The 23583-nt window shown below is 34.2% G+C and overlaps 9 protein-coding genes, 1 long non-coding RNA gene, 2 other non-coding genes and 1 pseudogene across 15 annotated transcripts; 4 read left to right on the top strand and 9 right to left on the bottom strand.

The window, feature by feature from the left end:
* Positions 1-4: 4 nt before the first annotated feature.
* tram-1 (Translocating chain-associated membrane protein) lies at positions 5-1919 on the bottom strand. 2 transcript variants are annotated; one of them, NM_069468.4, is made up of 4 exons: positions 1570-1913; positions 1282-1412; positions 618-1233; positions 5-468 (listed from the first exon to the last, which is right to left on the bottom strand). In NM_069468.4, the coding sequence occupies exons 1-4, from the start codon at positions 1909-1911 to the stop codon at positions 442-444; spliced, it is 1116 nt and encodes a 371-aa protein (NP_501869.1). In that variant the 5' UTR covers positions 1912-1913; the 3' UTR covers positions 5-441. The 2 variants fall into 2 exon arrangements, with proteins under 2 accessions (NP_501869.1, NP_501868.1); NM_069467.7 differs by having other exon boundaries at positions 57-468; positions 618-1239; positions 1570-1919.
* Positions 1920-2667: 748 nt separating this feature from the next.
* Positions 2668-2875, bottom strand: C24F3.7. Its single transcript, NR_056518.1, has one exon. It is a non-coding gene; the product is annotated as an Unclassified non-coding RNA C24F3.7 (non-coding RNA).
* Positions 2876-3168: 293 nt separating this feature from the next.
* On the top strand, positions 3169-4377 carry C24F3.2 (protein-tyrosine-phosphatase). Its single transcript, NM_069469.8, has 6 exons — positions 3169-3288; positions 3339-3526; positions 3572-3685; positions 3732-3902; positions 3957-4156; positions 4202-4377. Exons 1-6 carry the CDS (start codon positions 3202-3204, stop codon positions 4258-4260), a joined length of 819 nt encoding a protein of 272 aa, NP_501870.1. The 5' UTR covers positions 3169-3201; the 3' UTR covers positions 4261-4377.
* A 277-nt stretch (positions 4378-4654) lies between these two features.
* Positions 4655-7019, top strand: nas-12 (Zinc metalloproteinase nas-12). The gene is made up of 6 exons (NM_069470.4): positions 4655-4836; positions 4879-5026; positions 5380-5672; positions 5729-6039; positions 6148-6246; positions 6795-7019. Exons 1-6 carry the CDS (start codon positions 4686-4688, stop codon positions 6945-6947), a joined length of 1155 nt encoding a protein of 384 aa, NP_501871.2. The 5' UTR covers positions 4655-4685; the 3' UTR covers positions 6948-7019.
* Positions 6960-8266, bottom strand: F01G10.6 (UPAR/Ly6 domain-containing protein). Its single transcript, NM_069471.7, has 3 exons — positions 7998-8266; positions 7415-7666; positions 6960-7365 (listed from the first exon to the last, which is right to left on the bottom strand). Exons 1-3 carry the CDS (start codon positions 8245-8247, stop codon positions 7031-7033), a joined length of 837 nt encoding a protein of 278 aa, NP_501872.1. The 5' UTR covers positions 8248-8266; the 3' UTR covers positions 6960-7030.
* Positions 8267-8287: 21 nt separating this feature from the next.
* F01G10.20 lies at positions 8288-8410 on the top strand. Its single transcript, NR_056519.1, has one exon. It is a non-coding gene; the product is annotated as an Unclassified non-coding RNA F01G10.20 (non-coding RNA).
* A 188-nt stretch (positions 8411-8598) lies between these two features.
* Positions 8599-11703, bottom strand: F01G10.5 (HOOK_N domain-containing protein). The gene is made up of 7 exons (NM_069472.5): positions 11620-11703; positions 11418-11562; positions 10742-11347; positions 9626-10679; positions 9467-9581; positions 9187-9401; positions 8599-9076 (listed from the first exon to the last, which is right to left on the bottom strand). The coding sequence occupies exons 2-7, from the start codon at positions 11555-11557 to the stop codon at positions 8732-8734; spliced, it is 2475 nt and encodes an 824-aa protein (NP_501873.1). The 5' UTR covers positions 11558-11562; positions 11620-11703; the 3' UTR covers positions 8599-8731.
* A 191-nt stretch (positions 11704-11894) lies between these two features.
* On the bottom strand, positions 11895-13188 carry F01G10.4 (uncharacterized protein). Its single transcript, NM_069473.4, has 5 exons — positions 12959-13188; positions 12782-12897; positions 12435-12566; positions 12214-12387; positions 11895-12168 (listed from the first exon to the last, which is right to left on the bottom strand). Exons 1-5 carry the CDS (start codon positions 13182-13184, stop codon positions 12007-12009), a joined length of 810 nt encoding a protein of 269 aa, NP_501874.3. The 5' UTR covers positions 13185-13188; the 3' UTR covers positions 11895-12006.
* A 603-nt stretch (positions 13189-13791) lies between these two features.
* Positions 13792-13947, bottom strand: F01G10.11 (annotated as a pseudogene). Its single transcript has one exon. A coding segment is annotated over exon 1 (156 nt).
* ech-9 (Enoyl-CoA Hydratase) lies at positions 13942-15961 on the bottom strand (the record flags this gene model as incomplete). 2 transcript variants are annotated; one of them, NM_069474.6, is made up of 8 exons in its annotated part: positions 13942-14451; positions 14502-14599; positions 14645-14766; positions 14859-15285; positions 15332-15451; positions 15497-15631; positions 15680-15835; positions 15880-15961. In NM_069474.6, 8 exons carry the CDS (start codon positions 15940-15942, stop codon positions 14268-14270), a joined length of 1305 nt encoding a protein of 434 aa, NP_501875.2. The 2 variants fall into 2 exon arrangements, with proteins under 2 accessions (NP_501875.2, NP_001368477.1); NM_001380437.1 differs by having other exon boundaries at positions 14268-14451; positions 15880-15906.
* A 209-nt stretch (positions 15962-16170) lies between these two features.
* Positions 16171-17312, top strand: linc-119. Its single transcript, NR_101950.1, has one exon. It is a non-coding gene; the product is annotated as a long non-coding RNA linc-119 (long non-coding RNA).
* On the bottom strand, positions 17258-19808 carry ech-8 (Enoyl-CoA Hydratase). The gene is made up of 8 exons (NM_069475.4): positions 19684-19808; positions 18997-19152; positions 18803-18946; positions 18635-18754; positions 18163-18589; positions 17714-17835; positions 17570-17667; positions 17258-17514 (listed from the first exon to the last, which is right to left on the bottom strand). Exons 1-8 carry the CDS (start codon positions 19744-19746, stop codon positions 17331-17333), a joined length of 1314 nt encoding a protein of 437 aa, NP_501876.2. The 5' UTR covers positions 19747-19808; the 3' UTR covers positions 17258-17330.
* Positions 19809-19909: 101 nt separating this feature from the next.
* Positions 19910-22455, bottom strand: lipl-7 (Lipase). The gene is made up of 6 exons (NM_069476.6): positions 22350-22455; positions 22194-22296; positions 21546-21913; positions 20697-21178; positions 20537-20648; positions 19910-20033 (listed from the first exon to the last, which is right to left on the bottom strand). Exons 1-6 carry the CDS (start codon positions 22434-22436, stop codon positions 19956-19958), a joined length of 1230 nt encoding a protein of 409 aa, NP_501877.2. The 5' UTR covers positions 22437-22455; the 3' UTR covers positions 19910-19955.
* Between the last annotated feature and the right edge of the window lie 1128 nt (positions 22456-23583).

Raw genomic sequence — 23583 nt, forward strand, 5'->3', positions numbered from 1 at the left:
AAATATGTAATAAAATATAAGAAAACGCTGATATAAAACAAGTTGAAGTTGAAGAGTAAGATCGGCAACTTTTATTATTACTGATTTCAAAGCAGAAAACAGTTTTAATAATAAAACATTTATAGAATAGAGGGAAAGCGATAGACCACATGAATAGAGACGGGGCGGAGAAAACGAGAAAATGCACATTTTAACAGGAAAAAACGAGGAAAGTAAATCACAATTGAAAGGAGACAGTGACTAAAGGGTTTTGGATGACTGGAGAGAGCTTGTATCACTTTTGATTTAAAGAATCAAGCTTGATATCAAGAATTCAAATAAATAATGTAGAGAACCTACAAATATTAAATAAATTAGGGGAAATTTCACGAGTATAGAAAATGGATAGAAGAATGAAGTTGGAAATAGAAGGAAACGAAGGAAGTCGCCATGAGCAGTTTCTTAATTTTTCTTCTTCGAATCGCTCTCCTGAAAATATTGAAGGTTATTGAAACGGAAAATGTTTCTTTTTTTTAGAAGCACTTTGATGTTTTGCCTTATTCTATAGTCTACTTTTATAATCAGGATATGAATAACATATTAAAACTTGAGCTCAGAAAATGCAGGTAAAAACTCACAGAGTCTTGTCTTTTTTTCTCCTTTTTAGGAACAGCTGCAGCAGCAGCAGCAGACTTCTTCTTTTCTTTCTTAGCGTTGCTCTCACGGAATCGTCCCATATGGAATACAACAAATGAATACAAAAGGAAGAGTTGGAGCAGAACAACGGCAAGAAGAACATTGAGCCGGATAACTGCTGTATTGAAGTTTCCAGCAGAAATATCCACAAACGGAGATTCTGCTTGACGAAGCCCGTACCAGAAAGTCATGACGGCGATAATGATTGATCCAAGACGAACAAGAACGAATGAACCGTTGAACAGCTTGAAGGCTGGGTCAGACAACCCTTTGCGTCCAACAAAATGTGCGAAACGTGCAATATGGAAAATCAATTGAGTAATGTATTCGAGAGTAATAAGTGCCAATCCAACACGTGTGAAATTGAAGAAGTATGCGATTGATATGAAGGCAATATGAAGAATAGCCTGAACACTCTTTTGGCGAATCTCGTCGCGCTTCAGCTTTTGCAGATAGAACTCTGGGAATTGATGAATCCAGTAGGAAATTTGGAAGATGAAGTAAAGCTTGTATGCTGCAGACATTACACGATGCTCTGTCGGGTATCCGAGCCAAACACTGAAACTAGGTGGGAAAAGTTTAAAACTATTTGGATTTTACGAATACCTTTTAACTTCTGAGAAATCTTCGAGCCGCTCAGAAACGATGTAAAACGCATGGGCGATAGAATAAACAGTGAAAAACATCTGGTGGAATGACTCGCCAAATTTGAAGGTGGAGACCTTTGACAAGTGAGTCTGCAATTATGAGAATGTTTTTTTTTAATTAAAGTTAAATTTTTTGTTCAGTAGATACACATCACCGAGAGGTTCTACTTCTTTCTAATTTGAATTGTTTTAAATTGAAACTATAAAAACATTTAAAAAATAAATGTTATGTTGACGAAAAATTTACCTTTTTCGAGATTTTGTCGAGACCATACTCTTGCACAACAGCATGCACGACGATCCAGCAAACCGAGTAGAAGAAAATGGCAGGAAGATCCAAAATTCCGCTCAAATATCCATGAACTTCGCGTTCCTGGCCTTGTTCTACAGCCACAGTATAAGTACCGTTGTATTGAGGAGCAATGAAGAGCGAGGAGAGTGAATGAGTCAATGGGAACATCAATCCGACAATGAACACCATCACGACACACGACATAATATCACCATGATTTTGGATAATGAACTCATGTGATAAAATTGGTGGTTGAGGTTTTTTCGACGCTTTCGACCCTCCTTGCGGCTTAACCATTTCTGAAAATACATATTTTAGATTACTTCGAAAAGAGTTGGAAAACGTTAGAGCGGTACATAATTCAATGCTTTAAATTGAAAAAAATTGATCAATACAACAAACATCGAGAAGTATAAATCGTAGTTGAATGGATAGACGAGTGGAAATTCAATTTATTTTTTTGCCAGGTGTATTTTGTTTTCGAATACGTATGACGGATGACAAGCACAATCAACAAAATAGGCATTTCAAGTGAAAAATTTCCGGTAGAACATTTTTAACCTATTTCTAAGAACGAAGAAACAAAAGAAAACAACGTTTGCGAGAGTGCACGACGAGAGCTAAGAGGACGTTTTTCAACGCAACTAAATTAAGAGGCGTGGTCTTCAGAATCGATAGACGACGAGTAAGCATGAGAGCATGAACATGAGATCCGGTAAGAGCAGAATAAATGAGAAATAACGAGAGAAGCGGGCACAAACTTATATTCAAAACTTTGGAAAAAGTTAGAATGTATTTATCATAAAATTATGAAGAAATCGGTTTTCAACGAGCTTATTATATCAATATGGTTTTTTAAAACTTTGTTACAATCAATTGCTGTCAGTTTCGGATCTAATATTCAAGAAGATCACGGTCGGAGACTAAAAGCCTAATTCTATTATTGTTTTTCCCCTCGCAAGAGACTCGATATCAATATTTAGGTATTCATTGTATAATTTTCGAGTAAGATGAGAAACTTATCGGCATAAAAGTTGAGAAAATCGCAAGCTTACACAAGAAAGATGCAGAACAATGAAGCTGAAAGGTAACAACAAATATAGTTAGGACTCTCGAATCGGAACACATTCGTTTTCGGAAAGCCATCGCCGTCACATCGCTGTCTACTCCCCAGTTTGCAGTTTGGATACTGTAAGTGTGGCAGAAAAAGCAGAAGAGACGCAGACCGCTCATGCATCTTTTTCATTCGGGCAAGGCGGAGAGCGATTTAGAAGCAAAGAGAACAAGTGGCAATGACCTCGTTTAATTGCTGATGAATTACGTTACACTGGTCAGTGAGACGCAAATAAAATAAGCTTCAAACTATAAAATTAAATTGAGAAGAACAGCGATCGAAAAAAAAAACAAAAACTTCTGAGCAGTGATAAAATTTCTATTTTTGGGAGAATTTATCCGATGTCCGAGTCCACGTGGAGTACTAAGCATGCGCGCTCCATTGCAAACGCCGGTAAACACAAACATTTTGAACCGAGTTTTTATTAAATTTTCCCTCACTTTTTATCCAATCGATTGCAATCTGAATAGAAAATGTGGAAAATAACGGAAAATCTATATTTGGCACAACTTCCAATGATTGTAGGCCCTACGAGTAAGCAGGAGTTTTCGAAAAACGATGTAAATAAATAGAATAGTTTTTTTTAAATTTCGAACATTAATTTTGGCAGATCAAACGGGTTCTCACATTAACAACAGAACCGATTTCGGAAAAACAAAAAATTGGTGGTGTTGATTACAAGTTTTTACATCTATTGGACATGCCAGATGAACCGATTTTGGACAATGCTATTTTGGAAACAGCTGTTTTGTATATTAATGAAGGTGTCGAGAAAGAAGAAAATGTAGGTGTTCACTGGTAGGTTCAGAAATATTTGAATAAATCGATAAAAAACATTTTCAGTCTTGCGGCTGTTTCACGCAGTGTGTCTATTTGTGCGGCCTATTTAATGTACAAGAATCAGTGGCCCGTTGAAAAGGCGTTGAAGATGATCGAAAGTGTGAGAAAAACAATTGGGTATCGCTCTTTTCAGCAAAAATTTAACATAAATAAATTTTTTCAGTCCAAATGCAGGATTTCTCGCACAACTGAAGATCTGGGAACGATCCGGAATGAGTTTCTCCGCTGATCAGTACAAAAACTTGAAAATTGATATTCCTGGAATTACTTGTGTAGATTCAAAAACTATTTGGCGGCAACCCGTGATCGACGATCAAACCAAAGTGCGATTCAAGTGAGATTTAAAAAACCTTTGGAATTTTTCTACGAGTTAACAAGGTTATTGTAGATGCCGACAATGCCGGAAAGTGATATTCAACAGCGACAATATAGTTCATCCATTAGCTGAAGCATGCCAAAAGTATCTGATAGAACCAATGGCGTGGCTCAACGTCTCAGGTGCAACATGCTCAGTAAGCCACACATGTGGAGCAAAACTTGGGACTTTCATCGCAAGTGGATCAAAGTGCAATGGTTGTAATAAGTTTGGTAAGATGAAGAAATAATAATACTTACTTAATTATTGTTTTTCAGTGAGGCAATGGATCTTTATAAATAGGACAAAACTCGATAAAGTGGAAATCGCAACATGATGGGAAATGTTTCAAATCACCTCCGAATATTATAATACTACTGTTAAATGCTCCCATAATATGTATTACGTGTCAGTTTATTATGAATACCCGGTTAATAATACTTCAATACACATTATCTCGTAGAATCTTGTTTTCTCAACGATTGTGAGCTGAGCAATTGAAAGCTCATCAAACTTTACAGTACGTATTGGAAGAGTGCGCTTTCCCAAATCGATTGACTGTTTGATCGTCATTAATCTCGATAATCTGAAACAATTACATTCATTCTTCTGTTCGATAACAAATAAAAAGAGCCACTCCTTTTTCATTTTGTGTGCTCAGCCGATTCATCTCTTTCTCCTCCTCCACCGATTGTCCGTTGGTATAAAATCGCCAATGGCATTTCTGAAAGACTCTTTTGTTCGATATTTCGAACAATAATAATGTTATACATACCTCAATTTTCTATATATTTTTGTCTAGGGTATCTACTACTTTTTTGCAAAATTTCAAATGCAGTGAAACAGTCATGGGAAATTAATCAAGAGCTAATAACAGAAGCAAACAAAGAACATACTGTATTTGGTGATATGCGTGAGTTACAACTTAGAAGGCCTTCTGAAACTGCATTTTCAGTCCTCACACCAGCCCAATTGATTCGATATGAAAATTCCAAAGATTCCGATTTGTCAATTAGGGGTGTATCAATAAAAGGAAGTTCAATGAATCGGTGGAGTAACAATATCGTTCCATATGTGATCTCACCACAATACTCTCCTGCACAGTAAGTTCAAATAATGCCGTCCAACAAGAGATTTGCCAAAACTTTCTGTTGTGGCAGTTTTTGGTGATAGTATATTCTAAATTTGCACAATAGGTCTAGTCAAGTATGTAAAATTATAGACGATGCAATTATTGTTTAAAGTAAGGTTATATTCCGGTAATACTTCATTCATGTACCAAAATTTCTTATTTGCATTCACCCTAGTCCCTACCTACGTGCCTAGAGAAACACCAGGTTCAGAAAGTAGGCTACAGGTAGACTCTTAGACAGGTAGGCACAAAAACGAATGAAAGATTTAGGCTTCAAGGATGCCTTGAAAGCACGGATCGTGTGTGATATTAATAAAATTACAGGAAACAAATCCTGGTTTCTTCTCTTCGATACTTCGAACGAGTATCTTGTTTCAAATTCGTCGAGCGTACAACACAAAACGATTACTTGTTCATTGTTCCACTAGACGGGTGTTATTCGTATGTTGGGAAAATTGGTGGTAGACAGACTTTGTCATTGGCAGCTGATTGTATTGCTGATTATATCATTTGGCATGAAATGATGCATGCAATAGGATTCGAACATGAACATCAGAGACCCGATAGAGATTCCTTTATTCGAGTTGATTATGCAAATGTTATTCCTGGACAGATGAGTGAGTTTGAAACGAAAACTTTTAGAAGTTATTTTTTACAAGATTTTTGATTCCAGTAAACTTTGATAAACTGAAAACTTCCCATGTCGAGTACCCTGACATTTACGATTTCAAATCAATTATGCATTATGATGGTTACGCATTTGGAAGAGTTGACACTGCCAGACGTGTTAGATTAGCAACAATGACTCCATTAAAACCCGGTGTAACTTTGGAAGACAATATGAAATTCACTGCTACAGATATTGAAAAACTGAATAGGCTCGGTCAATGTGGTGCCCGTGGCGGACAGTACAGTAACCAAGGAGTTGTCGCCTCAACTTGCCAAGATGTTGCAACCGCTGTTAGTTGTGAGGGAAATAGAAGGGTAAGTACAAATATTTATACATATAACTTAGCTACTAAACATGTGTTTTACTACTCAAATTGTTAATTGAAAGTCATCCCTTCCATCTCCAAAATCTCTTGTTTACAGCGTGGAATGTGCAAAAATCCGTTCTACAAACAAATGATGATCAAGTCTTGCCAGAAAACATGCAGACTATGTTCGTACACAAGGATGATTGATGAAGATGTGAGTTTATATTTCAAGAGTGAATATTATTATAGGGGAAATGTACTGAAAAACAAAATATACCAAACATCTTAATAAGAAAAACTTTTAAAATAAAAAGATTTTCTCAAACTTTAAGGCAAAGTTTTGGTAAAGTGCCAAATTTTCCAAATAGTTCACTATTGGTAAATTTGAGCACTGCTGTAGGTTCGAACCCATATGATATTTTGACATTTTAGCAATTTAAGGAGCGGTGTTAAACAATTCCCTACTGACAATTAAACAGTGAAAAAATAAAATTACTTTGAAGATTATTCAAAACTCCAGTTGGTTCACAAATTTATGTTTTACATTTCTAGAATTTCCATATTTTTGGCGTGCACAATCTTTGAAGTTGTTCATTTTCAGCTTTGTCTCTTTAAAATTAAAACCATTATTCCAATCGTACTTGTTTCGTTTTATTTTTGGGTTATTTGGCAATACTTAATTAATTCTGAAGCCTATCTTCTAGTGAACATTTACTTAAAAATATCAAATAAGTCTAATATTTTGCACATTTCAATTTTCAGGACGATCTAACTCCAAATACTACAGTAAAATCTGTAAAGTGCGAGGACAAACACCCACGATGTGATATTTACTCACACAATGGTTTCTGCACTCTTCCATTTTACGATGATGTACGATATCAGTTATGTGCTAAAACGTGTAATTTATGTTAAAGTTTTCAATTTATTTATGATTTTCAAATTAATTTATTATTTGTTTTTTTTTACATAAATATAAAACTTATAGAACATCGACTTCACAAAAATCGTGAGCTGAACAAAATGCTGATAACAGATGAAAAGAGAATAGTAATAGAAGTTCCAGAATTACAAAATTGCTTATCCTTACAGTAACAGCGAGAAAATTGATTTTTGACTGCGACACCTCCTGGATTGGTGATAAGATCATGCGTTTGACATGAATTGTCGACTCCAAATATATTCACGTTTGAGCATGTTTTGTCAATTTGAAAGCCGTTGTCTAACTTGATTTCCTGTTTTAAACAATATTTCTTTGTGCACTTGGATTCATGACAGTTATAGCCTTCACTAGGTGTACATTCATAACAGTTCAGTGGAGCATTATTAAGCACTGGAATTATTTAAAATTTTCAAACCTCACTAGACTTAAAGATACTTACAATTATTATTTGTTTGATTGGCACACGTCATTTGACTATTAAAATCAATTTGTAAATTATTGCAAAGATCTGTACCCTCACAGAACATTGCCATCATTTTGACATTTACGATATTTCCCTTTCGATCAGCCATTTTATAAGTATTGTCCTGTTCACAAAAATCTGCATTGTTCATCGATGTTCGGTCAGAGACTGCATTTGTAAGAGTTCTATGGCAACCACGAACGAAGTATGTAGTTGTTGCTTGGTTAGCTGAAAATTAAAATTTGTATTTTGAATTATTACCACGTAATTGTTGTGATATATTAGTTAATTTTCCAATAAATTCCATAACCCAAAGCGACCGATTATTGAAAAAAATTTGCTAAACTTTTTCAATTTTCAGCAGCAACAAAGAAATTATTCCTGCTCACATTTAGACGTCTGAATGAAATCCCCAGCTCACTGAGATGAAATACTTTTTTGCGAACTACTTTTCACATACTCTAATTATTATAAAACTATTTTCAAAGCTATTAAGTATTTTCTGAATATATGTATACTTTCAAAGTAAAAATTGATCAGTTTCGTTTAAAAAACTCACTGCCAACGGCATCCGGATTACCAAAAGCCATAGTGAGACATGGTCCAGAACATGATTCCGCAAAGGTATTACTTGGGGCTTGTTGACAGCTCCCTGCCGTAAAGTAACTATCAGGAACTGGAGCCAATCCAGTCAAATACCATTTATCTTTTAGCTCAGAAGTAGCACATGTGTAGCAGTTTCGTGTGGTCTGGCAATATGTGAGAGGGAGGAATACTGTTAAAATTAAAAGAAAATGTTGCATTTCCATTTTAAAGTATCTGCGAAATGAAGTGAAATAAGGTGTCAGTTGACTATAAATGGAATGATGAAGAATATTTGCTTATCCAGGTGAATCATGGAACAGGACTGGCACGAATTGACTGAGGAAACATCGTGTCTGTCGGTACCGAGTTTATTTCATGATGAGTTATATTTCAAAGAGAAACATCTGCATTAAAAATTGGTTTTTCAAAAAGGAAGTAAAATTTATACAATATTTTAAAGTGAATTCAATCACACAGCTTTCTATTTTCCCCCAATTCATTAAATTATTTATCGCGAGTCCGAACTGTTGATTAAATCAAAATATCAAAATTTTGTTTCGATAAATGAATAGCTATAACAATTTTAGCTTCTACATTATAAAACTACTTTTATTCAGCACAAATGGAATCTTCAGGAAATGAAACACGACAATTACAATATCTCTTTTAAGTTAAGAGAAGTGTACAAAAAAGAAAAAAATTCAAGAATTATTCAGCTTGCTTCTTCTTTCCAAAAAAGAACGAATCACGTCTGGGCCCTTTGAGTTTTGCGAAAATCGACTTCGATTTTCCTTTACGAACGTTCTCCTCGTCAGCCGAAGGCGATGTTACATTACCCATCTCTGTAGCATATGAACTTTTCAAATGAGGCTTCACTTTTTCATTTCGAGAAGTAAGAGTCTTGACTCTATCCTTGGATGTTCCTAGCGGAGAAAATTGGTTTTTGGGTTCTCCAATTGAAACGACCGATTCACGTGGTGCAGCTCTTGTTGGAAAAGTTGATGGAAAACGATCAAAAAATTCGTCCGAAGCAATCGATTCTCGTGTCTCGTTCTGAAAATAATTTAATTTATGAAAGATTATGTATCTTTAAAAACAAATCAACCAAAAACGTATTATACAAATAGAACGCCTAAGAATATATCAGTCTATTTGAAACTCACCAAGTTAGTTCTGAATCCAATTGGAGTTCCTTTCAAAGTTTCGTCTTCGTCGAGGTCGAAACTGAATGCAACTGATTTACGAGGTGTTTGTGCTATCAGTCTCATCATTTCCTCTAATGTCTCATTATCATTGCCTTTTGAAAGAAATTCAGCGAGGCTGTCGGACGACGTGCTTCTTTTCATAACCCCACTACGGGAATCTTTGACGAAGATCTCTGGAAATCAGAAATTTTAAAACGATTTCTTTTTAAGTGTTGCAGGTAATGGAAAAATAACTAACTGCATCTCTCTCCCAAAAAACAATTTTTCTTTCCTAATGCCTCGTGTTCTCTACGCAGCTTCTCAGCCTCCGAATGCAACTTTTGTTGGGATTGATGATGAACATTCAGCTGCTCCTAAAATTGTTTTACATTTTTAAAATCAAATTCAACTATCTAACATGTTGCTCTTTGAGTTCACTTTCATGTTTGGTCACTAATTGTTGAAGATCACGTTTGAGATTCTCGATCTCTGCATCTTTCTGTGAAAGCTGATTCTCAAGAGCCGATGTCCTTTCTTTGTATTGCACAGATGTCTGATTTCGAATTTCTTGTTCTGTTATCAGCATATTTCCAGCTCTATCCAGTTGTTGACTTTGGAATTCGATCGTTGCATTTGTTGCACTCAGCTCCAATTCGAGATGTTCAATTCGTTTTTTTGCCATTTGAAGGTAGGTTTCAACTGACTGAATGCCTTCCTTCTGAAGATGGTTCGCCATTTCGGAATTCAATGCTCTCTGATTCAAATCGTTGAGAAGATCTTCGAGATTCTTCTTATAACTTTTTTCATTGTCTAAATCCAGACGAAGTCTCTCGATTGTCGATTCATCCATCATTTTTCTGGTTTTACTCTCTTCCAGGATCATCTCGATTCTTGAATCTGAAGTCTTCATATAATCAATATTCTCCTGGTGAAGCTTTTCCGTTGCCAACCGATGCTTCTCTCTTTCTTCTTCCAGTTGTGCTCTTGCATTGTCTGCATCCTGTTTGTTTCTATCAGAAACAAAACTGAGTTCTTCCAATTTCCCAACAAGACAATTGTTTTCGAATTGAAGACCTGCTTTCCCATTTGTCACTCCTTTCAGAAGCTCCTCCAAATCTACATTCTCGTTCGTTGCCATACGAAGCTCGTCAATAAGTTCTTTCTCCTTCTGGCGGAAGCTCGCCAATTCATTCTCACTCGCATCTTGGAGATCCTTCACTTGCATTGTGAGCTTCTCATTGAGCTCCGAAACCGTCTTCAATTGTTCCACAATTTTCCCGTTTTCTGCTTCCTGATGTTCCAAATGACGTTGTTCGTCTCTTAAAGCTGCTCGAGATTCTTCAAGTTGTTGTAGGAGCTGTGCGGATTCCTTTTCTTTCTCTTCCAAGATATTACTCAGCTCCTGTTCGCGTTGCTGAGAGCTTTTTGCTGTGTCTCTTTTGTTAGTCACATCACTTTTTAGGCTGTCGATTCTGTAAAAAAAAACGAATTAACTACCTAATTTTATCAATGTTATAAGTGTCTTGCAACCTACATCAACTTCAACTCTCTGCCCTTTTCCGTCAAATTTCGATTTTCGCTTTCAAGTTCATCAACCATGTGTTCCATGTCCACAAGTTTCTTTTTCGCCGTTTTCAGCTCTCTGTCGCTTCTCATATACTTCATAGTGGGAGAATCCACAACTTCAGCGATTGGGCTTCTACAGGTCGATGAGCCATACATTGGTAGACGCTTGGCTGTTGCAGTTGGAGTTGAAAATGCATTTGAAGGACGATTAGTTTTCTTAGGAGTTTTGAATACCATTGATGCATCTTCACTTCCAAGAAGAAAGTCCCACCAATCTCCTACATTGCCTTCGGAGTACAGCTTATCGAAAAATGTGAACATGTCGAGGATAACAGTGCTGTTAAAATCACTTTGAGAGGCAAGTCTTTCCAGAACGATAGTCAAAAGCTCAGATTGATCCTTTCGTAAATGCTCAAGGTACAAAGAGTAGAACTTGCAGATCTCGAATAAGTTTCCTTCTGCCGCCATCTTTGGATCGAGTGTATCAGCCAGTAAACTATTCCCAACTCTTATCTTTCTGTACAGAACTTCGTAAAAGACATCAGACGATTTAAACTCTTGTATATCACATGACCTATAAATAATATATTGAATTTCAGATCATGGAAAGTATATTTTCTTTCAAAAATCCAAAATAAACTAACATCATTCGTGCAATCATTCCACCTTGTTTAAACCATAAATCTGTCAGAGAACTGATTAAATCACATGGAGCTGGGTAGTTTTCAGCAAAGTAGTTTGTTAGTTGAAGGAAGGAACCAATAATTTTTGTATCAACGCTCATTTTGTCTGAAAGAATAATATATCACGACACTGCGAGAGTTGGAATTATAAAAAAGAACTTACCGTTAAACAGCGATGATGGAATTCCAAGAGCAGAAACTTGTAGTTTTTTGATTTATTGCAAAAAGTATAAAGTAATAAATTGTTTCGAAAAAAAACTACATTGTGCCACATCATTATAATCTAAAGAACAATGCAACGTGTTCACGTTCACGCCAAAGTTAAATTTTTAAAATATTTTCTTTTAATTTGAGATTAAGAATTTTCTCGACCGATCAGTTGAATACGTGGAGCATTCATTGTTGACATTCGAATTTTTTCGAAGCAAAATACTTGGCTAACAATTGTATATCTTTTTATTTGGTTGAAAAATATAATACAGTAGGGGTAATAAAAGTAATTTAAAAAGTTTGCATCAGTTATCTGAATAATTCTTTGTCGTATTTTCATTCACTTAGCAATGGCTAGCTGACTTGAAGAAAGTTTTTTCTGAATTTCAATCATGTGATTTTCTTCAGCGCTCTCCAATAATTGCAAAACGTTTGCAGTGGTTTCTCCCAATTCTGCTTTTAAATTTCTTATTTCAGTAGTAACTGTTTTGTCCCAATATTCCTGTAAAATAGTTTTTAATTGAGGAATTAAAATCCATGATCTCACTGGAGTCAGGAAGATGATTTTTGAATTGATTTCGTGAAGAATTTGATTCAATTTGCCAATTTCAGTTTTGATATAATCCAAATTTTGGCAGACTGATTGATTTGGGAGGTTACTGATGAACTCGGTATTGAATTCAGTCATTTCTTCGTTTTGGAATTTTGCCAACTCCACACTCTGAAATGTTAAGTATAGGAAGAACGCCACAAATTTATTTTTCAGACCTTGTTCCTGAGAATTGTTAATACTTCCAATTTGACACTTTCATCTGATCCGTCAAACATTTCAACATCTTCGTGACGATCCAAAAGATCATTCAACAAGGAACAATAACGGCCACATGAATCGATCAACTTCTGAAGAATAGAAAATTGAAATCAATTTTTCTCTGTGTATCGAGTAAAAAAAGATTTGAAACCATATATGGAGATTACTTTAAATAATTGAAAATATTGGTTCCCATACCGTTTAATGTCCTTAGCAAGCTGTGAATTAATTTTTAAAAAGCGTCACACTTTTCTGTATTGAGATCAGATTCTTGCCAAAATAATATGTTTTTCATTCCCCAAACCTCCCCGTGCAGGGCTGCATATTTTTGATGTTCTTTGTGCATATTTTGAATCTGTAGTAACAATGTTCTAAAGCCTGCTTTCATTAGTCGATTTTGATGTTGCATGTGTGAAAGTGCTACAAAAAAAAATTATCCAAGCTTTGTTTAAACAAAACAATGATTTATTAAATGTTAAACCTTTTTCCAATTTGGAAATTTTTTGTTGAGAATCTTCTCTATCTCTTGCTCTTATTTCTTCTTGTTTTCTTGCGTACTCTTTTGCTTTTTCAATCCATTCTTGATTTATTTCATCCGAAAAAGCGTTGAATTGTTCTTCGACATTTGCTCCATTCTTCACTCTTTCAACGTATTGTTTTATTTTTATCGACCATTTATGGCTCGAAGGAGTAAAGAAAGAGGCCATTGCTGCAATTTTAAAATTACAATCTCACACTCAAAAAATCGTATTAGTTAACACTATTTAAAAATATCTGTATGTTTTCAAAAATGTCAAGTATAAGGTGAATCAAGTCAAGTGAAAGGAATCTATTAAATAGTAAGCTATTGATTAAAATTTTAGAAGTGAGCAAGACTGAGGAAATTCAAATTGTTGACGAGTTTTTATCAAAACAATATGCTTATCAGTTTCAAAGAGGTGTAAAGATTATCATTTTACAATCAACAAAGGTTGCAGAAATTTGGAAAGTGGAAAATGTTTTTCAATGAAACAAAAACTGTTTCAAAAAAAAATTGGAAGACGGGAAATGAATTTAATTTGCTAATATTTGAAATAATACAACATGAATACCGGAATCGCAAGACCTTTTTTATGGCAAAGGAAAACTTTAAACCAGATCTCAAAAACACTGAAAATATTACTGTAATGATCTCGTTGACGTTTAGTTAATATTTGTTCAAAAAGTTGATGCAAAAAACTGGACATAAAAAGACGTTTGAAACCGGTTAGTTTGTGTGACAAACTGAGAGTGAGCAATCCTCTCAACATTGAATTTCACTTCATCAATCTTAGTTTATAGTTTTGATGACATCAGTTTGTTGTTCGCAGTTTTGAGAACGTCAGTAACATGATAAGCACTTTCCTTGGGCTCCAAGGAACTCCAGTGAACAAGCATATTTGCAATATTTGCAATGCAATTTTCTATATTTTCTTGCAATACTGCTCCTGATAGCATTTTTTATTCTTAAATTCAGCAAAACATGTAGAAATTTAGAAAGTGCAATTTTTTTCAATTTAACAAAAACTGTTTCAAAAAACCATTATAAAAGACGGGACAGACATTTTTTTTTGAAATAATACAGAATGAAAACCGAAATCTCAAGCTTATAAATACCAGTTGACATTTATATAATATTTACTCAAAAAGTTAATTTAAAAAAAAAACTGGAAATGTAGATAAAGAGACGTTTGAAACCGGTTAATGTGTGTGACAAACTTAGAGTGAGCAATCCTCTCAACGGTGAATTTTACTTCATCAATCTTATTAGTTCATAGTTTTGATGACATCAGTTTGTTGTTCGCAGTTTTAAGAGCGTCAGCAACAATATAAGCACTTTCCTTGGGCTCCAAGGAACTCCAGTGAACAAGCATATTTGCAATTTTATCAAGTCCTTCAGTTTTACCAAATCTCATCGGTCCACCACTATGAATAGGCCAACCAAAACCGAGAATACTGAAATAATATCTATCGGTCAACTTATAATATTACATGATATCACTTACAACATGATATCAATTAAACTTTCATTACTGATAACACCTTCTTCAATACACCGGTAACCTTCATTTACAGTAGGATACAACATAAAATTAATCACATCCTGAAACAATCACTAACTGAAATTTCGAGTTAATAGTTGTAATACCTGATCATTTATAATTTGAATGTTAGATTTGGCATTTTGAGAAACTCGACGAATAATCTGTTCCATTTCAGTGTCATTTTCTTTCCGTTGGGTTTTATCGTCATATTTGTAAAATCCTTTGTCTAAAAGTAAAAATTGTACGGATTCCAAAGATTCCCATAAAAAACAGAATGTTCCAAAACTTGATAAATTTATCATTTAAAAATACACTCACTAGTTTTCCGTCCGTATCTTTTCAGTCTCCACATTTCCTTTTCAATCGGATTCGGCTCAAGTCCATTTTCCTTTTTCAACTTTTCCATTACATCAAATCCATTCATATCGGCAACAGTCATTGGTCCCATCAAAAATCCAAAATTCGTGATAATTTTATCAATTTGATGTGGAAGGTATCCATATTCATACATTAACTTCTGACTTTGATCAAAATAAACATGAAGAAGCCTGTTGAATACAAATGATTTACAATTTCCAACAAGAACCGGAAGCTTTTTTATTGATTCACATGCTTGAAAAGCAGTTGCAATTGCCTGTGATGAAGTATGAGATCCGTATATTATTTCAACCAATCGAATCACATTGGCAGGATTGAAGAAATGAATTCCAACAAGATTGCTTGGGTCGCGGAGAACTGATGAAATCTATAGATTTTAAAGTTAGCAATTTCTCGCAAAATTAAGGCTCTACCTCATTCAAATCCAAGCTTGAAGTATTTGTTCCAAAAATGCAAGTTGATTTGCAGATGTTCTCGAGGTTGGCGAATAGTTCCTTTTTCAATTTCATATCTTCAATTACTGATTCAACAATCTACAATTTTACATTTAAAAAATGTCGTTAAAGTATTTAACAAACAAGATCGCAATTTGAAAGCTTATGGAAATCTGATGTTATTTTCAGATTTGCATTGATTTTTTCGATTCTTTTGTCGTTTAATCTCTTGAATGATTTTTCCCGAGCATACATAACTTCCAACTCTTGCTTGCATCTCTGAAAATAAAAATACAAATTATGTTTTTTTTTAAAGATCTATATCACCTGCTCATTTCGTACTACCAAAAAAGTTTCAATTCCAGCTAAACCAAAGCAGATTGCCATTGCCTTTCCCATAGTTCCACCGCCAATAATTGCTACGGAATTTACATCATAAGCTTCAGAATTCGTGTGATCACCTCGATCATTTGGCAGAGACCACTGGAAGTATACAATTCAAATAATTTAATTGGAAATGAAATCACCTGTCCCGCCAAGGAATGAGCTTCCATCAAATAGCTTCTGACTTCTTCTGGAACTTTGCCCATTTTTTGATTGTTTTCAATTCTGGAGTATAAAAATTTAATCGGCTGAACAACATTGTTTATACAAGTTTAAAAAATGTTTGAAAAATTTAAACACGATACAGTTAATATTTTTTCAGAGTTTTCAGACCACCCTTTTATAGGTACTTTTCATTTGTAATATATCACGTTTTTACTGCCCACTTTTCCAAATATTTCGTTAGTGATAACAAAGAGGATTTTGTCCCGACATTTCGTCCGTGAAGTTCCCGGACAGAAAATGATCTAGTCGATGTTGTCACTGTCTGTTTGTTGATTCATTGATGATAAGAGCTGATGAGACTTTGGTGCTTTCAGTACACTGTCGTCTTTGTTTAAGAGTAAAACACGAAATTCCGTCTAGATCTAGATAATTCAAAAATCAAGTGCAAACATGTGCCTTGTGAATATTTCTGTGTATAGTTTATTGTTTCTTATCTGTATATGTACATACATATGTGATTTATTTGGAGTTGTTTACTAAATTAAGATGTTAGGCTATAACTTGTTTTGATACTTTGAAAAACATCCAATTTTCATAGCGCAGCATATCGTGAGATTATTACGATATCCGAACAAAAAACTATCGCCAACTTTTTTGAAAAATAATGCAGATGGACGCGTATCTCTGGTAGGGCTCAACAAAGTGTTGTCTGAAATTTTTTAAAGGTGGATTTTGTACAGAAGTTGGCTTGAACTGAAATTTTTAAATATAATTATTGTGCCCTACAGAGTACAGCTAAAAATTTGAAGTTTATTGTCGGTCATATCGAGCACCAGAGGAAACACTTTTTTCTTGAAAAAATGTGTGTTCTACCTATTTACCAAGTATTTTTCGTTTTGATATCAAATTTTTAATCCCAACACAATCAGTAATATTTTTTAATACAAAACGTCATTTCAGCAAGGCAGTCTTTATGTTGATTTTTGTGATTCTGTAAGGCAACATTTACTTCCACTTTCTTATCAATTTTCAAGCTCAAATGTCTAAGAGTAAGGGTTGATTTCATATGACAGTGCTTGTCCGGTTGAAATACGAAAAACGCCCACAAAATCCATGTTACTGATAATAATGATAAGTGTACAATTGAATGTCTCAAGATCCGTTTTTCGCTAAATGTACCGTACTTTTATTTTTATAATTATTATTTGTGCACCTCACGGGGTTTATCCAAAAAAATACAGAAGACATTTTAATTTTCAGAATTAGAGATGGGCAATTGGTCTTGCAGATTGATTTGCATCAAACTTTCGACAAAATTTATAATCCCCAGCATGTCATTTCTTGTACATAGTAGATCAATTGTATACAGGGTATTTATTTATGTTTTTACAATAATCATCTCTTTGAACATGGTAACGAACTACAAAATTTATAATTTCGCTGCAAAATTCTTCCTGTCCACATTTTGCAACGTGGCCGCAACTTTGTATGTTCTATCATTTGGTTCTAAAGAATTCCAGAGAATAATTGTGCTCGCAACTTTTTCAATTCCTTGAAGCCATCCAAATCTCATCGGACCACCAGTAGCAACAGGCCATCCAAACCCGAGAATGCTGAAACAATTGTGCTCATAATTTTAATTTTTTTTTGAAATTAAGTTTTACTTACAACATGATATCGATCAAACTTTCATGATGGATGATTCCTTCCTCAATGCACAAAAGACCTTCGTTGACCATGGGATACAAGAGGAAATTGACGGCATCCTGGTAAGTTTTCGGTTGAATTTGAATGAAATTAGAAAGTGAGTACCTGATCGTTCAAAATTTGTATATTTGGACTTGCAGCTGAAGAAAATTTTCGAATGAGCTGCTCCATTTCTATATCATTCTCCTTTTTGTGAGTATTTGGATCATATTTGTAGTATCCCTTATCTGAAAATTACACCTAAATTGGTAAAAAATATTGGGCTTTTCGTGACAGTTTTGAAAATCTTCATTTTGAAAAAATAAATTGAAAACAATAATTTCCGGTTTTCCTTCTGGAACGTTCAAAATTTTGATTGGCACTTATCATTACCACTGAAAAAATATTTTAAAAATTTCAGACTTCAGCTTGTCAAATATTTCAAACTTTTCTTATAGCCGGAGCGAAGGTATTTGTTTTTTAACCTATGTATAACTATTTGCCGCTGGTGATACTCCAAAGAAATTGAAATTATCCGTTTCTCAGTTCATTTCACAATTTATTTAAAGACGTACTTGTTTTTCTACCGTATCTCTTTTGTCTCCAAACTTCCTTTTCAAAATCACTTGCTGGCCATCCATTCTCCTTTTTCAACTTTTCCATTACATCTAATCCATTCATATCAGCTACTGTTAAAGGACCCATTAGGAATCCAAAGTTTGTAATGATTTTATCAATTTGATGAGGAAGATATCCGTATTCATACATCAACTTTTGACTCTGATTCAGATAAACTCCAAGTAGCCGGTTAAATACAAATGCTGGACAGTTTCCCACAAGAACTGGTAGCTTTTTGATAGATCTACATGCTTCAAAAGCTGTAGCAACTGCTTTGGAGGAAGTTTTCGATCCGTAGATCACTTCAACCATTCGAATCAAATTTGCCGGATTGAAAAAATGAATTCCAACTACTTTTGTTGGATCTCTAAGTACTGATGACATCTGAAAGTGAACATGTTCTTTTGGAATAGTTAACTTAAAGCGTACCTCATTCAAATCTAAACTTGATGTGTTGGTTCCAAAAATACATGATGGTTTGCAAATTTTATCAAGTTTAGTGAAAAGTTCCTTTTTCAGTTTCATATCTTCAAAAACGGCTTCTACAATCTGAAATTTTTCTTTTTTTTTCTTTTGAAAATAAAAACAAAAACTCACCAAATCACAATTATTTAGCTTTTGAAAATCTGTAGTTATCTGTAGATTTTTTCTCAATTTTTCAACTTTTGAATCGTTCAGTCTTCGAAATGCTTTTTCCCTTTTGTAAGTGATTTCCAATTCATTTTTACAGAATTCGGCAGCCTGCAAACAAGTTTAACTGAATTGATATTATTTTTAAACTTTATGGCTACCTTATTGTTAACTTCGACAAGATACGTCTCAAATCCTGATAAACAAAATGCGATTGCAATTCCTCTTCCCATGGTTCCACCTCCAATTACAGCCACTGATTTGATTGGAATTGATTTCGAATTTATGTAGTCACCGCGATCATTTGGAAGAGACCACTGAAATGATCAATTTTCATATTCTGATGTAAAAAAATTGTGATTTTCAGATATTGTTAAAGCTGAATGCTGAAAAACTTTGCAAAGTGTAAAAATGCGCGTTTTTCTCGAGCAAGTTCTTCAAAAATTTTGGCAACTGACTAATCAAGGGATTTTCTTGTTTATTATTATTTTTCACCACAACTTAGAATTTTGCCATTGAATCATATAGTCGTGCTCTTCGATATTTGAAAAATACTTTAAAAAAATATTATTCCGATGTTTGCCGGATGAACTAATATTTTATATTATCAATGAAATCGAAATCTGTAACTTCAGCTATTTTCTGTTCTCTATATACTATAAACGATATCGTTTTAGTGATTTCTACCATTGCTCAATTCAAAATTCTGCCGAAAAGTGGTCTTCCCTCACTGAAAAATACCAAAAACAAACAATTCACAAATCTACAGAGTGCCCACGGATACGGAAAAGCGGAAAATAACTAATTTCTCATTCAAAAAACTTTATTATTTTAGTTTTCAAAGTTACCTGAGCCGCCAATTGATGAGCCTCCATCAAATAGTCCCTCACTGCTTGTGGCACTTTATCCATTTTTCTGAATTTCAAAAATCTAAATTTCAAAATAAAACCAATTGTAACGAATTAAAAGATCTAAAGAAATTGCATTGATATATGCCAGATGTGTCCCACGTTAGCGATCAATTGATAAGAAGAACATTGTAGCCTATAGGTACATTTTGGCCATTAAAACAACAATAAAACACGGTTTTATTTATTTTTGAAAAAAAATCGATGAAAAATCATAAATGTTTCTTCAATTTGTGCATCCGAGTGATTCGATATTTGTTGTAGTCATCTTGGATAGTTTCGATGATTTTCTGGAATAAATTTGTTTTTAAATAACTCCTTATTATGTAATTTCAAAAATAAGAATATAACATTAAGAACAACCAAACCCGGCATTTTGGAAAATTTGGACCATTGCTCAAAAACGAAAAAGTGGGAAAATAAGGAATTGAAATATTTTGGAACTCTATTAATTTATGTTAGAGAGAATTTCTGCAGAAGCCGTTCCTTTTCAAATGTTTTCTGTTCAATGTCTAGAAAGAGTGACCACATTTTGAATACACCTTGGCCAGAAATTGGTCAAACTTTGCTCGGAACGTGTTACAGATTTCAAATATGAGGTGACCTAAGTCTGACCCACCAACTTTCATTTTTTTTAACCTTCCAGAACGCACACATGAAGTCTTTACCAAGGCCTGATCAAAACCAAATCAAAAGGTTTTACCAAAATTTGACAAAGTGTAAATATTACAGATGCGCGGTCTAACGTTAATGAAAAGATATTATTCAGTAGGAAATTTGATTTCAGACTTACCGGATATAAATCAAATGCAGCATGCGTACCGAATACAAAATCCATATGACTGTAGTGTGGAAGTTCCAGTGATCCAGCGATTGTTTTATTCATTTTTGACAGAATCGAGTCTCTACAAATCATTCATTTAGTTACATCAAAACTAATATAATTGATTAACCGAATATCTTGAGTATCAGCCAAAATGTCGTCACGACTCCAATAGAGATAAGTTGGTGTGTTGATCTGTGTCAAATCATATTCCGGAGGAGTAGGTTGCCCGTATTCAATGATATTTCCATCAGTTCCATAATCAAACTTAGAAACAGTCTGTGATTTGACAAGTTGAATCCAGTGTTGCAAATCTTTTACAGAAGTGGCTGCAGGTGTATGACAAAGATATACACCAACTCTTGATTGATTGAACATTTTCTCATTTCCATCAATGAAACCGATGTCCAATGTACAAATATTTTGCATAAAGAATCTGCTGCACATGTAACTTATCATTTTTTGAACAGTTCGCGGAATTGACAGTGGAGAGTATGGAAGTCGACCGAGCAAGATTTCTGCATAAGTTAGAAACTTTGTCCCAAACAATCCAAATAGACCACCGATATGGGATACTGTTGCAACTGGAGCCAATGCATGGAAATGACGAATCTTAAATTATTGTTGCTTTTGAGGAGGTAAAGAAAGACTAAAAGCATATTAACTGATCGTATGTAACTTTCTACAAAGAAAATGTTTGTTAGCATACAGAAACTATAAATATATACTGATCGTGATTTTCAATTTTGTGCAAAGCATGAGCTTGAGAAACAAATGTTGGATTACGGCAACTACATAAGTAGTCACAACAAAATGTACTGTTTGTAACTACAATACCCCATAATACGAGTAGTCATACAAAAACATGTCAAATACATCCTTCATCGCACGGGTGCCGAAAAACTGTCTGACTAATTATAATTAGAAACGAATTAGATTTGTTTTAAAATTCTCTGTGTCTAGCAATAAATTGAAATACCTTCTTTGCAAATTCTGGATTTTCTGCAAGTCTTGAGAACATAATCATAGTTCCTTGTGAGTGTCCCAAATAATATAAAAACTCTTGTTTTGTCTCCTTCAATACCAAATCCACACTCGCTGTCAAATCAAATTCCGACATTTGTTGCCACGTGAAATTCCAAAATTTCTGATTTTCCGGTCCATAGCCAATATGTTTTTGTGATGCAGGAGTTCCACGGCTATTTGCAATCCAAATATCAAAACCTGCATCGGCGAAAACAAAACCAGCCGATTGATTTGCTAGATTCGGAATCCAAGAGAATCCGTCCGCAAGGAGGCCGTGTTGCATGAATACTATTGGACGTTTTGAGCTTCTGTCACATTTTTCTGAAAAATATTAGAGATGATATCAAAGGTAATTCACAGCAAAATTCAATGTATATTAAATTATTCAAAAACTTCTTTTTTTTGTTGACAGTTTGGAAATTTACCAATACTGGAACAAAGAGAAATCTGAAATTATTCATTTTGTTTAATCGGCCATGTTAAAAATCAATGAGAAAACTTGTACAAAATCTCTACTGCCGATACTTCATTTTGAAGTTTCCGTTTACGAAATAAATTTAATTTTCAAATGTCACATTTTTAACTAAAATGACAGACTTACCATTTTGTTTACATGGGATTCTGTGAAGTTCCAGAATATACTCATCCGTTGTTCTCACTAAATGTACTTCTGATTCATACCCAAAGTGTTTTCCTATTTCTGGCTACAAAAAAATTTGTTCTGAGATTAATAAAATAATTTTTCTCAAAATCTTACCACAGTCATGTAACATTCATCGTCAATAGCTAGACTTAAATTTATAGAAAATGAGAGTAAAATCAAAAATAAATCGATTTTTGACATGAATCAAAAAACCTTGGGAGGAGAGGTTATATGGCAGAGCAACAGGATGAGTGTTGGGTCACACCTGTTGTAACAATTACCACCTTGGACATGTCAATAACATATGTTGGGGTCAAGGATTAGGTACTTTTCAATTACAAGTGAAGTATTTTTAATAGATTAAAACACCAAATGAACAAATTTCGCGTTTTCTATTTTAAAATTCATCTTCAATCTAGATATTGTAAATGTACATGTAAAACTATTCACATTTTAGGTTTTTTAAAATGGCATTTAGGTTTTAATATTTATGACGATAGCTACAGTAACCCTTGCTTGGCACACTCCCTCATACTTATATTTCACGTGGTGTCAGGTTGTAACGGTTTGATCTCCAAGAAATGCGGGAATTTTTTCCCCAAAAAAATGTGACGTCAGCACGTTCTTAACCATTCAAAATCAGTTGAGAACTCTACGTCTAAACTCCCGCATTTTTTGTAGATCACAACGAAATGGGACATTCTGACACCACGTGATATTTGAGTACTCAAGTTAACAATGAACAATTATTTTATGCTAAGTTTTATGTGGTACTTGTTTAAATTAATGACTGAAAATAGTGAATCATAAAATTGCACTCTATGCTGTAACTTTTTTGGGATTTAAAATTTTTAGGACAAAATATAATAAGTTCGATTTTTGCATCTCTTTTTATTATAACAATTTAATTAAAAATACTAGCATTTTTCTTTCCAGAAATCCCGATTATTCGTTTCTACACATTATCAGAATTTCTAGACCACTTCTAGACCTACAAACTTCGGTAGATCAAATATGGAAGAATTGATCTTGACCCAATTTGCGACAGCGCGTGGTTTCTGATTTCCTTTCTCTGCATATCTCGCCGGAGGCGAGAACGCTCATTCGGGTTCTTTTACTTACTTAACCCCAATTTTTATTTTCTTTATTTTCCGCATTTCTTTAACAGATTTTCGTAACTTTTTTTCTCAATAAATTCCCTATTAAGAGCATATTTTCTTTCCCCACGCACAATAAGTTAGCTCATATTTTAAATACCGATATCGATACTTTCTCGAGATTCCACCTTGGCGCCAAAAAGTTTCAAACGCGGGGCCTAGAAAACACAATGGCCGCGAAAGTTTTCATC

Source organism: Caenorhabditis elegans, chromosome IV (assembly GCF_000002985.6).
Source record: "Caenorhabditis elegans chromosome IV".
Lineage (NCBI taxonomy): Eukaryota > Metazoa > Nematoda > Chromadorea > Rhabditida > Rhabditidae > Caenorhabditis > Caenorhabditis elegans.